Source organism: Oreochromis aureus, linkage group 1, assembly GCF_013358895.1.
Source record: "Oreochromis aureus strain Israel breed Guangdong linkage group 1, ZZ_aureus, whole genome shotgun sequence".
Lineage (NCBI taxonomy): Eukaryota > Metazoa > Chordata > Actinopteri > Cichliformes > Cichlidae > Oreochromis > Oreochromis aureus.
This window is the reverse complement of record NC_052942.1, coordinates 34,077,535-34,094,201: the sequence shown is the minus strand read 5'-3', so window position 1 is coordinate 34,094,201 and position 16,667 is coordinate 34,077,535. Positions and strand designations below refer to the sequence as shown.

Genomic DNA, 16,667 nt, shown 5'->3' with positions numbered 1-16,667 from the left:
CATTTTCACAGCTTTAACTACATAACCAAACAACCTGATAATAGTTTTGCATTTATTTATTTTTTTTACTTTTTTACATTACAGTGGCTATTCTTCTTCTTCTTCTTATTATTATTATTATTATTATCATTAGTTTTTTTTTTTCCTATTGCTTAACTTTTAATTTGTATTAGAATGACCTCAAATGAAAAATATTTTCAGATCTGATTTGGGGTTTTATTTTAGTGATTTTTGTTAATTTAAAACAAACAAAGAAAACAAAACAAAACCTGCTGTATCCCTGTGCTTGAAACTATCAGAGGACTACCAGCACTCCAGTTTCCTACATGACTTGAATGCAGCTTTCTTTAGCTCTGCGGTAACAATGGCTACTGTCTGTCAGATTTGGAGACCGGACAGAGGACGGTGCCTTAAAAGCTACGGAATTATCGCCGTTTTGTTTATGGACCTCATGTTACAGTGTGTTAACGGTATGCGTACAATAATACACTCTTAGATCAGTTCGCATATATGTCTCGCTTTGGTCGTTACCTTTCCCCAACTGAATTAGCATGAGGTGGTTAGCTAGCAAGTTAGCATAACACTGGTTTATTTAGCTAGGTAGCAATGAAAACATTGGCTGTAGTGAGCAACACGGATTCAAAATCTATTTTACAAATACACAAAAACACCTTTTGTTAATTGTGTCGTATGTAAGTTAAGCTATGACAATTAACAGTTCATTGTTTATGCTAATTTGTAGCATTGACAGAATATGTCAGCGACTAGCTTCGGTGTAGTAGCTTCCTAAAATTATTGTAAAGCAATAACTAGCACGTTTTATTAAAAGAAAAACCTGTGTCTTTAGCTGCTTACGCGTGTTTAGACTTCTAATTTCTGTTCAACCATATATGACCTGTCCGCTTTGTTGTCAGGTTCCCTGAGCACAACTAATGTTGAGACCCACTACACAAGAGATGGACCTTTGATCACTAGCCCGGTGGTCCCCGCTGCAGCCTCAGGTAAATATTGTAGTCAGTAATCAAAATTAGACATACTGACTGTAATGTTATTTATTTAACTGTTATATATATCACATACTAGGAGAAAACCCGGTCTACATCTCACATTTGATGTCCTGTAAATGTTATATTAATATTTTTATCCTGTACATGGATGACATCAAGCTGTATGCCAAGAGTGAACTAGACATCGATTCACTGATCCACACTACCAGGCTATACAGCAATGACATTGGAATGTCGTTCGGACTGGAGAAGTGTAGTCGGATGGTAACAAAGAGAGGGAAGGTAGTCAGAACTGAGGGGATTGAACTACCAGAAGGCAACATTGCAGACATAGAGGACAGTTACAAGTACCTGGGGATCCCGCGGGCGAATGGGAACCATGAAGAGGCGCTAGAAAAGCTGCAACCACCAAGTACCTGCAGAGGGTCAGGCAAGTCCTGAGGAGTCAGCTGAACGGTAAGAACAAGATCCGGGCCATCAACACCTCGCCCTGCCCGTGATCAGGTACCCTGCTGGGGTAATAGGCTGGCGAAGGAGGAGATAGAAGCCACTGACATAAAGACAAGAAAGCTCCTTACCATGCATGGAGGGTTTCGCCCCAAGTCCAGCACCCTGAGGCTGTACGCTAAGCGGAAGGAAGGGGGCCGGGGACTGGTGAGTGTCAGCACCACAGTCCAGGATGAGACAACGAACATCCAAGAATACATTGGGAAGATGGCCCCAACTGACCGAGTGCTCAGTGAATACCTCAGGCAGCAGAAACCCAAGAAAGAGGAGGGAGACGAGGAACCATCATGGAAGGACAGGCCCCTGCACAGTATGTACCACCGGCAGATAGAGGAGGTGGCTGATATCCAGAAATCCTACCAGTGGCTGGACAAAGCTGGACTGAAAGACAGCACAGAGGCACTAATCATGGCAGCACAAGAACAAGCTCTGAGTATAAGATCCATAGAGGCTGGGGTCTATCACACCAGGCAAGACCCCAGGTGCAGGCTGTGTAAAGATGCCCCAGAGACAATCCAGCACATAACAGCAGGGTGCAAGATGCTAGCAGGCAAGGCATACATGGAACGCCATAACCAAGTGGCTGGCATAGTGTACAGGAACATCTGTGCCGAGTATAACCTGGAAGTCCCGAGGTCAAAATGGGAGATGCCCCCAAGGGTGATGGAGAATGACCGAGCTAAGATCCTGTGGGACTTCCAGATACAGACGGACAAAATGGTGGTGGCTAACCAACTGGACATAGTGGTGGTAGACAAACAGAAGAAGACGGCCATAGTGATCGATGTAGCGGTTCCGAATGACAGCAATATCAGGAAGAAGGAATATTGTGTGGTTTTTAGTTTACGAACAGTAAACTAAGGGCCGCATTCACAACGGTTGATAATTAGAGTTTCCTGAACTCCAAATTTAAATCTTTGAGTCAGAGTTTTTGAATAGTAGTCCAAAATGAAGCTAGAAAAACAAGTCCTCACTTGGTTCAAATAGAAATCGAAGATTCATTTGTATGAAGAAGTTATGTGACAAGATATGACATGTACATCAAGAGGACGTTCTGTTTAATATTTTTTCTAGCACTTAACAACAAAGAAATGCAGCTCTATTAAGCAGTAAGCAAGCTCAGTTTTCCATTAATAACCTGTTGACCAGGGGTTTCAGTTCGTGCCTCATGACCTGAAACCATTTTCTTTAGAGGGATGATAGCTAAAAGCTGGATACTTCGGGCTGTTCTAGGGCAAAAAGCATGGCGCACCTGTCACAGGTTGATGCTGGATTATTTGAAATGTATTTTAAAGGTAACATTTTCTTAAAGATATTGGTAAGATTTCATTGTAGCACTGCTACTACTGATTTTGTTCATACATCAGGATTATTTATCAATTCCCTAATTTAGCCTTATTTGTAAAGGGGGGGAAAGGGTAGACGTAGACAATTTTTCAGCATCTATACAACATTATTATTTCTGAGTCTGAACACAGGATGGAAACAGCATGAGACTTGGGGGTGCTGAGTTGTGCTGTAACATGGCAGCACTGATTAAAAAACAAAACTACCAAGCTTGGAGAAATACAAATGTGATGGACTGGACATTTTTGAAGTTTGTTATTTCCCCTGCTTGAGCGTCACTATAAATTAGTATTTCCTGTATGTAATGAGATTGTAAACTGCAGGTTTTTACATATATTCAAGAATGTCCATGTTATCTGGGAACTTGAATAAAATACAGTGCAAAATCAGAGTAATACTGCCTACTTCAGACATAATTAATTTCCATTGTCTATGTATTGCTTGTTTTTTTTCTTCGATAACCTGCATATCATTAAGTCTTGATCTCAACCAAAATTTGTTAAGTTAATTGCTTTTCAACAACAGCAGCAACAGTTTTCTTTTACTGCCCAGCATGCAGCTATAATGAAGCAATCAAGACTAAATAGCTTTGCTCAAGGACTCTTTAATGGCCTACCCTCTTTGAAAGCTGAGTATTTTTAATTTTGCCACCACAGTCTATTATCACAAGTCACAGCCTGTTGCCACAACCAGCAGCCAGATTTAATGAAAGCCTGCTTACTTTGCATAAAATATTTATTATGTATGCTTGAAAATGTCTTAAAATAGATAATGCAACTTTGTGGTGGACTTTTTGTAGTGTTTCCTGCAGATGAAGACACATCCAAATGTCCTAGTGGGGGTTTGTGTCACCGCCTGCCAGCTGATTGCATTCAATGCGATTACCATCTCAAGTGCACGTATGGCAAACCAACTTTATTTACCTGTAGACCCAAAAAAGGCGTTCACTGCATAGTGAGTAATATTGTCAAATATTCTTGCCTGTAGTAATTCTGTACCCTCTTTATCTATTTGTTAAGAGGGTTAGTAAGGTTTTAATTTGGGAATTGCTGTGTAGTGAAATTTATTTTCTTCTTTGTATTTACAGGGAGAGTCTGGACAGCAGCAAACCAATTTTTCTCTCAATATCACCTGTCAGTTCTGTTGGCAGCTGGACCCTTCCCAGTATCGCTGCACAAACTCCACCAACTGTATGACAGTCTCTTGCCCACGCAAGCGCTACAATGCCACCTGTGATGTCTTAGATCATGTACATTGCTTAGGTATGATCAAGGATCCACTATAAGCCTAATTAGGTTCTAAAGTCGTCAGTTAAAGTCATGCAGGCTAGAGCAGCAACTGTTTTGTCCACAGCATGAAGTTAAACTGGTATTCATTCATGGTTGCTATTAAAGGAAAACTCCTGTTCAGTCAGGACAGTCTTAGTCAAGGTATGATTATTATTTCATCTGCAGTAGAGCTATGTTTGGGATCTGTCCAGAGAGCCCTTATGGTTGCCCGGCCATTTGTGGAAACCCCACAGGCAGGTAGAGCAGCAGAGCAGGACCTCTTTACAGAATAAAACATCTGTGACAGCTTACATTTAAGTCAGAAACACCATAAGGTAAAGAAGTTGGGGTTGGGGTGGGTTGCAAAGCTACTTGCAGAGGCAGCAGCATTTGTATGCAGGCTGAAGCTGCTTAAATAGGAAAACCCCTATATGCGAATTATCAGCAGGATGGAAACACATCAGCGGATGTGAGCTGGCATTAAGATCAGCTGATTGGCGAGGATTTATTTAAATTTCCACGTTATTTTTATGTAATGTTTGTTGTATTTTCAGTCAGCTTGTTTACATTTTGCTTGTTTGTGCATTAAAGCATTCACTATGTCTTCACTTCTTTTTTAGGTAGAAGACGTTTTCCGAAACGTTTATTTTGTAACTGGACCGGTGGATACAAATGGTCAACAGCGTTAGCACTCAGGTAAAACTGACAGTAATATTAAAACCATTACAACAAGCTTAAATAATGGAAACGTAAAGACACCTTATTGATTAGGATATGTGATGAAACTTATATTTTTTCTGGTTCCTTCCATAGCATTACACTTGGTGGTTTTGGAGCAGACCGGTTTTACCTGGGCCAGTGGAGAGAGGGTCTGGGCAAACTGTTCAGCTTTGGAGGCCTAGGCATTTGGACTTTGATTGACGTCCTTCTAATAGGGGTTGGTTATGTAGGACCCGCTGACGGTTCTCTCTATATCTGAAGCAAAGCCCTGGGGACATGGCTGGCTTTGCTCTTCACACTGCTTCACTCTCAAAAGACTGAAGATCTGAGATGCTGTGTTCTTAGCACGTTTGGCTGGCTAAGCTCGCTGTGCAACACGTCTTCATCCCATCTGCTAACAGGCAGGAAGTGTTTTCCTCATCACACCAATGATGATTCTACCCACACAACCATCAGATCGATCCCAATCATTCTGCGTCCATGTCCTGTTGAGATTGCGCAGATGGTACTGTGCAGGGGTATAAGGAGCCAGTAATTACCTCTGTCCAGTTTCCTTGACTTAACTAGTGGTTAGGCTCTGTCTTGCTGATAGGTAGCTGTGGTTTCCTGCGGCACAACGCTTTTGCGTTGGAGTTGTGTATTGCTTCTCTCTTGTTGCAAGTTAAATGCTTCAATAGGGGTCAAATGGTAACCATGGCCATGCAGAATTTTATGGTGTCACCACACAAAGGACAAATTGAAAGGTGATATTTATATCCTGATAGCATGAATGTGCAGAAGGGATTTAAGGTGTTTTTTTATTGATTGTCATTTCAGTGGACAACCTGAACAGTTATTTCAGCATGTACTTTATTTCTTCCCCTACATTCATTCAGCAGTGCAGGTCACAACTGTAAGAACACTCTCCAAACAGGGGTACATTTTATTTTATAAAAGTTAATATGTTTAATAAATGAAAGCTACTATAGTCTCACAACAGCATTGCGTAGTAAACCAAAAGGAAGTAGTGTAACTGTCTCTTCCTGCAGCATGTAGTTGGATTTCAGTTGCAGAACAGATAACAATCGGTGTATGATTGTGTTTGTGATAAATATTGAAACACTTGAAATGTGATGCAATAGCAAACTCGGCTCCTTGTGATTTCCGTGTTGGAGATATCCTCTGCATTTAAGTGGCAATTTTCTGTGAAATCGTCATCATCCTTTACAGAAGTCTGTGTACTAACACTGTAAAATCTTTTAATTCACCCACATTATGTAAATATGTTTTATGTGTCAATTTAAGTTGCTTTTTTCCTCTGTAAGGGCACTGTAAATTTTGTTTTTTAGGTAAGAAAATAAAATTGAAATATTTGTTTATCAAATGTACACAGCACTGCTAACCAATTTCCTTTGCATGTGTGTTTTTTTAATGTATTTATAGTGTATGGTAACACCAGAGAATTTTGAAAGAAAAATAACAGGTGAATTTTGTCAGTTGAATTGTCACACAAATATACTCACATACTCAACTGATTACAGCAGAAATACAATTACTTGAACAGGACAGTTTCTTTATTTCAAATCACCATACACTAATTTTAAGCATGATGCCTGAATGCTTTTCTCCCTGCAGGCAAGAATAGGGATTAGGAGGTACGAGTTGAAGGCATTTTCAGAGATGACTGTTTTCTTTTTTTTCCCTCACATTAAACACAGTGAAAGGTGCCAGTAACCTTCATTACCCGCAGGTTTGTGACACCAGGAGGGTAATGCAGTGGCCAAGCAATGTTCCCCTTTTAATAAAATATCATTAAAGAGCCCATAAACAAGGCACTGAATAGCCACAGGGGACTGTAGCTAAAATGTTTATCCAGAGGGTAATGGTTATTTCAGTTAATGCATTAGGCTCTAATTCTAAAATTGATATAGATATCTATGCAACCACGTTACATAACAAGGCTTGAAAAAAATGAAAGAAAGGGAAAAAAACATTTCCTTTCTAGCAGGTTCTTGGGCTTTGATACGACTTTTCTAATTGGTTGCTTTGCTGAGCGTTGTAAATTTACTCCACCCTAATTCTAGTTCCTCAATTTTTACTCCACCCACTCGTAGTCACTACAGCTCCTTCCCACAGACTGATGTAAGTGTTTGTCATCTTCTCTGAGTTGAGGAGACGTCTAGTGATTATTTCTTTTTGGAGAGCTGTAATTTAAACACCAACCAGAGGCTTTTCAACTCTGCACCCATGAGATACTCTTAATAATATTTGTTCCTACTGACTGCTCCAGCCTTACCTCAGTTTGAATCATGCTGTGCTGTTACATACTCACATTAATGGATTTATCTGGACTGTGAACTTGATGGGTATGATCAGTCAGTGGGTTCAGCATAGATAGGTAATGGTGTAAATGTGTGCAATATGACTACATGACTATATAGTACAGGCTTTTAAAACCATGTAAAATAACTAGCAATGCAATGATGGAGTAATTGAGCAGTATACTGCTTAATTCACAGTGGTGTTACATAAAGTCATACAATACTTAATACATATGAAAAGCTGTGAAGTTTTATTCTTTAACAAATGTAATCTCCACATCCTTCTAATTCTCTCAAGTCCTAAATAAATAGCCTAATGACCTTACTAAATAACATTTTATTCATATGTAACTGCACACTGCCCAATTACAAATAATGGCCCCTGTGAGAGTCGGTTTTTCTATTATCTGTCTTTATATCCTATTTGGTGTAAGTATGAAACTCTCCCTAATGGTTATTATAGAGAATCATATGAGAATAATAGTTTAATCTTGTGGTACTTTTCTCAAACAGTCATTATTCTCACTGCTAACATTAACAGTTACATGGAGTTGAGCCAAAATATTATCTGTTTAAGGCAGACAGTATCACGACTTCCTAATTTTGAATTGCTAATCATGCAAAGAGAACAAAAGTTTATTCATCCCTCTCTTATGCAACCCCACTTAGTCCCATTGCATCTCTGAATTTTAGAGCATGGGCCCTGAACCTCTGCATCCAACACTGCCTAAGAGCTTGTGTCCTCCCATTGTGCTTACTCCTACAGGAAATAAGATTTCTAACAAAAAAGTGGATCAACAGAATGATGCAACCACATGAATTTAAAAGTCGTAACATCTCTACGAGCATCCAACAGCACGCTCCCTTCTTTCATATCTGAATGGTTGCTCAGAACTATTGGAAACCACTTGAGGACAAGGCACAAATTACATTGCTCATAAAAAGTAATAACCACTATTGTATCTTTTCATTTGGCTTTGCAACAACATGGGATCACAATGGAGTAATTAGTTTTATACAAATGAGCAGAGGATTTATCTGTGCAAAAGGGAAAACAAAGCTCTGAATATCTGAATTGAGGACAAACAATTGGTTTTGGCCTCCTTTGTTCTGATATTTCACTATTGTGGTAGGAAGTTGTTTTTGTAGTCATTGAGTGGCTAGCAATTTTCAAATACATAAAATCTGTATGTAAAATGCAGAAAAGGATCATCTGCAGGAAAAATGTAAATGTATAAGGGAAGCAACATGGACATGCTTCTCCATAGCAGACCCTGAAAGGCTTGTAAAGAATGTTTACATAAACTGAGCAAACAGACAAAATCGGGGGGCATGCTGCAGTGCACAAAGAAGACAGATAAGATATTCCCCAGCAGACAATACCAATCACCAAGCCAAATTTAGACAGGAATGTACTAAAACAATGATCCTGTCCAATAGTCACTTCAGAATCCAAACCTCAATCTAATTAAGATCCTGTGGCAAGACTCGAGAACAGCCGTTCACTTGCAGTCGCTGTGCAACCTGACAGAGTTGAGTGCATGAATGGTATGTGTATGAAAAGTTATTCTCTTAATCTAAATTCAATGGATAGTTTACATATTACCATAGCAAGATGCAATAAATGCTCAGTGTTCTAGTAAATACATGTTGCATTTTTTTTTTTTTTTTTTTTTTTTAAATAATCACCCCATGTTTCCTTTTCTCAGGTTTGTTATATATCCATCCAATGATAAAGTCATAGGATCAAATAATCCAAAAAAAATGTCATCATCCTCCCATCTGTGCAATTTATTTAAAAACAAAAAAAAACAACAAAAAAAAAAAAACACAACACCACACACACACACACACACACACACACCTCAAATGAGCCAATTTTGCTTTCCAAGTTTGGAATAGCTTCTACAGTCTGGGCACAGTAACAACATCTCACTTAATCCTGCTTACATATTGAAGGCAAAAATAAGATTGGCCATTTGAAATGACCACGACTAAAAGTAATGTCACAAAAAGAACTCAGGCAGAGTGCATATTTAGTGATTTATTTGTACAATAGGAATTGCAGTGTACAAATACCCCAGCTCAGATGTAAAGGCAAGAACATAAGAGCATCTATTCTGCCCGACCTGAAAATCCCTCAAACCTCATTGTGGGCTTAGACTGATGAAAACATGGCAAGAAGTAAAACTTAACCAAAAAAAACAAAAAACAAAAACCCCCAGCAACAATCAAGCAGCTACCTGCTGAACATTTACAGGGATAAGGAGAACCTTTCCAACCAAGTGTACCAAAAAAAAAATAATAATTTTTTTTTACAAAAATAATGTCCAATTTGAACATTCCAATCTTCGTGGCAGTGGAGCAATTATGGCCTCAGTTTAAGTAGTTTGTAAAAATGGAACTCGCATTAGACAAACACAGAAAAGGCATATGGCGACATTTCTATCAAGTCCATGTGCCTGTGAGACTTACACATTTGTACGCCATCCACAAACAAGATTTTTTTTTTTTTTTCCTTTTTTAAACATACAAGAGGACAAGACGCGCCCCCCCCCCCCCCCAACTTAAAAAAAAAAAAAAAAAAAAAATAAAAAGAAAAGTGGAATTCTTTCCTCCAGGTCACCCCAAGTAGAACAAGCTCTCATACAATGGAGGTGGCATGGTTCATGTCAGTGGTGTATTTAAAGTTCTCTCTCAAAACAATATTAATTTACATTCACTCAAATTTCCATTAGTGAATCACTAATGTTACCATGGTAACTCAAAATGTTGTATAAAAATATAACAGACTCAAAACTGATGCACTCAAAAAAACAAAAACAAAAAAAAAAGTATATATCTACACAGTCTCAAATGTGGGGTGGGGCTTGAGCAACATGGCCAAGAACTGTTTAAATTTCCTATATCTCATTTTATTTCTGGGGGTCAGCGAATACATAATGAGGCTCCACATATCAAGTCTGAGTAGCAGCAGTCTTTCCCCTTTCAATTGCCACACAGTGAAAGCCACGAGTTCCATCAGGACCCCTTGGCAGCCTCGTTACTCCTGGCGGCAGGCCATCAGCATTCTGGATCTTTCTACCCAGCATCGGGCTGCCGACCGGGCTGCTTTCCTGCGATGCCACCTGCTTCCGCCGCTGAACCCACGGGCTCCCTGAAGGTGTGAGGCTACTGTCTGAGGAGTAATCTGCCCAACGACGCCCAGCCTCAGGGCTCAGTCTACCCTCAACGGCTAAGGGAGACTTGTGGGAATGAGGAGCTTTGCGCTGAGAACACGGGCTGGCACGAGGGCTAGACCAGGGACTGTTACGTGGGGACATACTTGGACTCAGGTGATTATTCTGGAAGCTAATGCCTGCAGTGGTGGGGCTGAGCTTGTTGCACGACTGGGATTTTCTAGCCAATCTGGGAGATGTAGGGGTGCTCTCCGTCTCTGAAGAGCTGCAAGCAGAGTCGTCCCCATGATACTGAAGCTCTCGTACCCGGCTGTTTAGAGAACGGCTTTTCCGCATCCCTCCTTCCTCACGAGGACGTTCTTTTGGTACCTTCTTTTTAGGTGGCTTGGTGCCAATCAGAACCACTTTCAACCCCAGTAAACTGGGTCCTCCGTTCTCACTCCCTGCAGCTTCGTTGGCTTTAACAGCAGCCTCCACCTCCTCAAACTCCACAATGGCACATTCTTCAGTGCCCAGCTGAGCGTAGCGACCACTCAGCCTCTTCAGGTCAGCCGGCAGGTCCTTCCCAGGTTTCAAGACTCTAACAGAGGCAATGGCACCGTATGTTCCAAATGCTTTCAGTAACAGTTTCATCAGCTGCTCCTGTTGAGTGGCTCCTCCTTCAGCACTTCCATTATCCTTAGTGAGAGCAGCCAGCTCTGGCCACCTCTGCAAATCACTTAATAGTAGCATGCGGCTGGGCAGTGATTCGCTGGCAAAGACTGGTACTGCGGATTTACGGCGCACCTTACGCCCCTCATCATTCAGCTCAAGGATCTTTGAGTGTCTCAGAGCATAAGCAGTGGTTCTCCAGTCACGAGTCAAGTGTTTCACCTGGGGAAAAAAAAACAAAACATCTTTGTTACAGTCATATACCCAGTGACCATCGAGTCACAATTTCAGTGCCACTACCTTTAATTATGAGTTAAGCTTCAGTAAAAATTGCCATGCTAACTTCAGTCTGTTACCAGGATAGACTAAGAATGTTTCACAGCTTCTTGGTAGTCATACTTCCTAAATCTCTAATTACACCCATTAAGTTAAGCCAAAAATTCTGACTTTACTATATTGCCCAAACTTATGTTTTAGGTCAGTGATCCCAAGCTTATGGTTGAATCAGATTAAATCAGCAAGTGCCCATCCCTTACTATAGTCAGTTTGCCATATAGTGCATTACAAACGTGTAGTGACTAGTACTCTGTTAAAGTATCCCACTATGCCTTAAACTGGTCTACAGCTGTCACTACCCAAATACTGTACATTGCTTGATACTGCGCCGAAGGAAAAATTAAACTGACTAGAGTAAGGAGTATGATGTTCTTTATTGTCTGCCACATGTACTGTTGCACAGGTGTATACTTATTACATAAAAAACCAATAATGTCAATTAATATGATCCTCTCAGGTACAAGTTTTGGATGTCATCAAGACAGTCCCACCCACCTGCTGTTCAAACTGTTTGCAAGAAGCAACCAATCATGACAGTTGGCTTTTCAGAACAGAGAGCCTGCACCAAGTGCAAGGTAAATAATTATTTTTAACTGTAGCGATATTCTGTTTGAGTCTAAAAAACTTGAGCTGGAAAGATTTTTATTCATCAAATTCAGAATTTTTTTTTTTTTAGAAAATGTACATCAGTATTTTTCTTCTGGCCAATGTAATCTGTCACAGTTTAGTCTTCTATACAGAGATACTGAGTAGGGAGTAAAATGTGTGAATGATCTTGAATACAATCTAAGATTAATCTGTGCAAACAGATCTAAAAAAGCCAACAAATCTGAATCAAGCTGAAATTAGCACAAGCTGTTGTGAATTAACGTGAGAATATCACCAAACAGCAACAGCTAGTCATGCTGACACTAGAAGCAGCCAGTCATTGTTATTCAGCTCTCACAAGCCTCCGTCACTAGGAGATAAAAATGACTTTCATCTTTATCCATATTTCAATTTTAAGACTACCTTTTCTCTCAGCATTACTTAAAAGTTAATTTATTCATTATGGTCAACTATAAATCACAATGTGCAACGCAACATTGTGACTGGATTCCACACACACTGGCTAATCTATAGTAATACAAGACAAAATTCTGAGCCTCCAGTATAAAATTTAGTATGCGATGTGTATGTTTTAGCTAGCAGCAGAAGAGCATGTGTACTTTCCCACCTTAGCTTGATGTGTACTGAAATGAGACCTTGCCGTGTTTCTAGACTACCCCAAAATTTTGCCACCGTTACCTTTTTGAAGGAGGTGAGCAACTTGACGCTAACAAACCCGAGTTTGTTACGTCTGACATGTTTAAGCAGGAAGGCATCATGCTCCAAGTTTTCATCAGACAGGTAGTACTCAATCTGAGTAACCAACTTCTGGATAAGCTCTGGATCCGGGGGCTGCCAGCTCTCCTCCTCCAGTTCTCCTCCGCTGGTCCCGGCACCACTGTGTGTGGGAAGATAATGTGCATCATGGTCAGAGAACCTTTTTTAGTGCGTTGCCGAAATAGCAGAATGTTTCATATCCTTACCCACCAACATTACAACTGTTACACATTTTACTTTCATTAATACAATAAGCCAGAGGCTTACAAGTTTTTGGCAGTAATACAATCTTATCCTGTCATTTCTCCAAGCAACATGCTGGCATGAGAAGCGTTTGACCGTTTGCTTCCCTCCTTCCTAATTTTTCCTTGCAGCAGTTGACAAGCTGTGTCTCTAGCCACAGTCACCATGCCTCAGTGCCAGACCTTTACACCAGTGTCCCGCCAGTCCTGAAACTGCCAAGACCTCTCCATCTGAAGGCCAGAGTCACAGGCTCGCCCTCCCACATAGAATATGGTGGTTCACCACATCAACTTCACACAGTTTACAAAAACTGGTATCAACACTGCATAACTGAAGCTTTGAGGCATAATTTGACAGCAGCCTGACAGCTGCCGTAAAGCTGCACAGTCAGGTAGTCTTACAGATTAGTGTGAGGGTCTGAATGAAATTTTGTGGATGACTCATCACCTCCTCCAGCCTCCTCCCTCACACACCCTCGCTCAGCAGCTTTCCAGCCCACTGACCATACAGCTGGCACGAGCCCACATCTTCCCCAGGATATCAGAAAGCACGACAAGAATTTAGAAGAGAATACCTTCCTGCATTCCTCAAATAATAGGACGAGAGGCACGAGCAAAGACAATGCAAGAGATTATTAGATAGTTATACATTTATTTTCAAGTCACTCTACACAAATTCTCTGGAGGAATGCAGGAGGAATATTAGACTAACAAACCAACAGCTTACATTTAACACTCCTAAAACCGATTCCTAGACCTTAACCAATTAAAATACCAGCTGTGTGAAAAACGTGCTGTAAAGCAATAGCTTGCAGGCGTTACCGAGCCCTTTGTCACACAGGTCACACCTCAGTAGCTCCAAGTAAACAAATGCTTGGTATGAAGAAAGCGATTCATTTTCCCCTTTGGCCTTTCTATCACTGACTCACCCTTTGCGCATGTAGTTCAAGTAGGGACCTTATAGGCCAGAGGATAAAAATAGCAGGCCATGACGCAGGGGAATTAGATTAAAGTGAAGGTGCCATCCTTTATCTCTCCGTCTCAGGTGTCTAGCTTTATAGCTATGATGCTGCCTACAGGTGGTTAAACACTTCCAACCCAAAAGACAATAATAAATAATAATATCCCTCACCCGTGTCTGTGAGGATTTACACTCCCAATTGTAAGCATCTATTTTCATCTCTCGTACTGCACTCTTTGCCGGGTTTTGTTGTGCCTGTGATGCACCTGTTGGAATTTGTGACATTTCTACAATAGCCTTTTATGTAAGTGGCATTCTTTCACTGAAACAAAACAGTCCAACTGTGCCAAAGCTGCTCCCGTGCTGTCATCATCAGCTTAAGAATAAAATTCAGAGCACAAAGACACTCGTGGGGCTCCAGTAAGAACTAACACAGTCACTTGTTTTACTTCCAACCTTGCTGAACTTCTTTGGAGGGAATTGAACAACTAAACTAACAGGTTTCACATAAACGTGTAGGATATGATTTAGTTACAGTTTCAGTTTTCACTGCACTAGGTATTACGGTAATTAACTTAAAGTAGCAAATAACACAAACCTCGATTTGTCATGTCTTCCGATTTCGTCCTCGCTACAGCTACCTCCGAGGAAGTCAGCATTATTGGATGGCACTTCCTCGGGTTCCTCGTCCTCAGCCGCTTGAATGGCCACTGTTATCGTCACCGTCCCCATCTCCTGCGAGAGCTGGTCCACGGTAATTACCTCATCGATGCCCTGCTCCCCCGACGCATCCGAGGCGCATTCCGTTGAGTTCACACTGGGTACCCCCACAGACCCGCTCATATTCTTCGAATAAGTCAAGGTGGTTCCACCCGGTCCCTTCACGTCCACGATTTTAGCAGCAGCAGCAGCAGCAGCGCCTCTCTGGAAGCTTTTAATCTTACCCGACTCGAAGGCACAGACAGGATACTGGGCGCCTAAAGCTGCACGTCGCCTTTTCGGGCACAGGTGATGGCGGAGAAGGACCCAGGGGGCTCCGAAGACGCGCTCCACGGCTCGCCAGAGACCCCCGATCCAAATCAGACCCGACGAAGGGCCCTTAGGAGCAGCGGGGCTTGTAGCAGCCAGCGAGACGCAGTCTGGACCTGGTGAGACCGACGGTCTGGAGCCTCCTTGTGCTTCTGCTTCTGCTGCTGTTGCTGCTTTTACTTCCTCATATGTAAGAGGCTCTCCGCTTTTGAAACGAGCTCTGGGATTGGGCCGCTGCAGCGTCTCTTCGCACTCATTCCCAACCCACAAGCAAAAGCTGACACAAAGCCAAGAAGGAGGCAAGAGAAAGGAGAGGCAACGCATGAAGGCGTTCACCAAAGCGTACATGTTTTGGTTTTTAGTTTTCCCCCCAGACAGAGTGTTGTCTAAGTCTGCGAAAACACGAACGTCCCGGCCACATGTCTCTAAGTAGGGGAGCAAATTCACGTGTTTCTAATTGGGAAATTGCCGTGCCAAGGACGACCCCCTCCGCTAACGCTGCTAATTGGATAATCGGGTTTTAGCGTGTAGTGGCAAGCAGGAGGCAAGTTTTACAGGTACATGTCCCCAAAGCAAGCAGGAAAGTTGAACAACAGTAGCCGCTCGGGAAAGGCAGAGGCGGCAAGGGGTTAAAAGTACAGAAAACTAATCGTTATATTTGTTTTATTCTGTTATACTTTATTCAAAAATGATGTATTCAAGATTTGTATGCAACTGGCCAAATGTACGGGCCCACTGAAACCGACCCTGAACTGGCAGTTTAAGGTTTAAAAAACAGTTTTATGTTCTTGTTATAGATTCCCCCCTGCTGAGTTATTGCAGTATACTGTTTCGAAGCCATGTCAGGATTTTTACTTTTTGTTAAATTTTATTTGAAATAAGTTAATCCACAGAATATAAATTCCAAAAATGATTGCCAATATCAGTGATCAGTGTTGATGTAAGTAAAATATGTGCATTTTCTACCAAACCATACTTCTGTTATAATTATTACCTTGCTTGCTCTTTAATGAAACTAGTAATAATTATAACAGTGAAACTTTTTGTTCTTCGTCTTAGGCCCTGAGCGCTTAATAAGAATAAAGTATATTTTCAGAGTCACTGATTTCATTACTGTTGCAGAGGAAATGTATGTAGGTGTCCAGCTAGAATATTATAATTATAATCATATGGTCACTTTCTTATAGGCTTTACCTGAGGTCCATTTTTGCAGCTAGCCATTGGCTTTCAGCTAATAACCCTACAAATCACCCACACCGATGTCATGCAGCCCTGCGTGAAATATCTTTACTCCTCCCCACTGGCAAGCCAGGCTCACAGCTGGTGGGCAGTCTGACTCATTCTCTGCACCACATGCCATACAGTGCTCCAGTTTGTGTACAATGCAACATGGGGAGAGAAAGGGGGACGGAGAGAGAAAATGAGTGAGAGAAAGGAAAGAAAAGTTTGCCAACAAATAATCTAAAGCATTTAGTGTCTTATTGTATGCTTATCTGCTTGAATCAACTCAGAGAGCCTGCCAGTTTGTAGAAATACCCAGGATTGCATTTGTGTTTTCTGTCTTTTTCGGTTTGTAATTCTAGTGAATTAGAAAAGTTTTTTGTGAAACAGAAGTCAGAAAACACTGTTAGGGTGATTGTGTTCATGGTAAAAACCTCAAAATAATCCCGCAGTCCACTTCCTCTTAACTATAATTGTTCCTTGGCATATATAGCTACTTTCATTTCTTTTTCAAACATCTGTTCATCTCTTTAT

The 16,667-nt window shown here is 41.1% G+C and overlaps 2 protein-coding genes across 2 annotated transcripts; one reads left to right on the top strand and one right to left on the bottom strand.

Annotated features, from left to right (window-relative positions):
- The first annotated feature begins 312 nt into the window (after positions 1-312).
- tm2d3 (TM2 domain containing 3) lies at positions 313-6,234 on the top strand. Its single transcript, XM_031746568.2, has 6 exons — positions 313-470; positions 915-1,001; positions 3,661-3,815; positions 3,949-4,123; positions 4,750-4,825; positions 4,943-6,234. Exons 1-6 carry the CDS (start codon positions 365-367, stop codon positions 5,106-5,108), a joined length of 765 nt encoding a protein of 254 aa, XP_031602428.1. The 5' UTR covers positions 313-364; the 3' UTR covers positions 5,109-6,234.
- A 2,941-nt stretch (positions 6,235-9,175) lies between these two features.
- larp6a (La ribonucleoprotein 6, translational regulator a) lies at positions 9,176-15,348 on the bottom strand. The gene is made up of 3 exons (XM_031746405.2): positions 14,482-15,348; positions 12,603-12,801; positions 9,176-11,201 (listed from the first exon to the last, which is right to left on the bottom strand). Exons 1-3 carry the CDS (start codon positions 15,258-15,260, stop codon positions 10,107-10,109), a joined length of 2,073 nt encoding a protein of 690 aa, XP_031602265.1. The 5' UTR covers positions 15,261-15,348; the 3' UTR covers positions 9,176-10,106.
- Between the last annotated feature and the right edge of the window lie 1,319 nt (positions 15,349-16,667).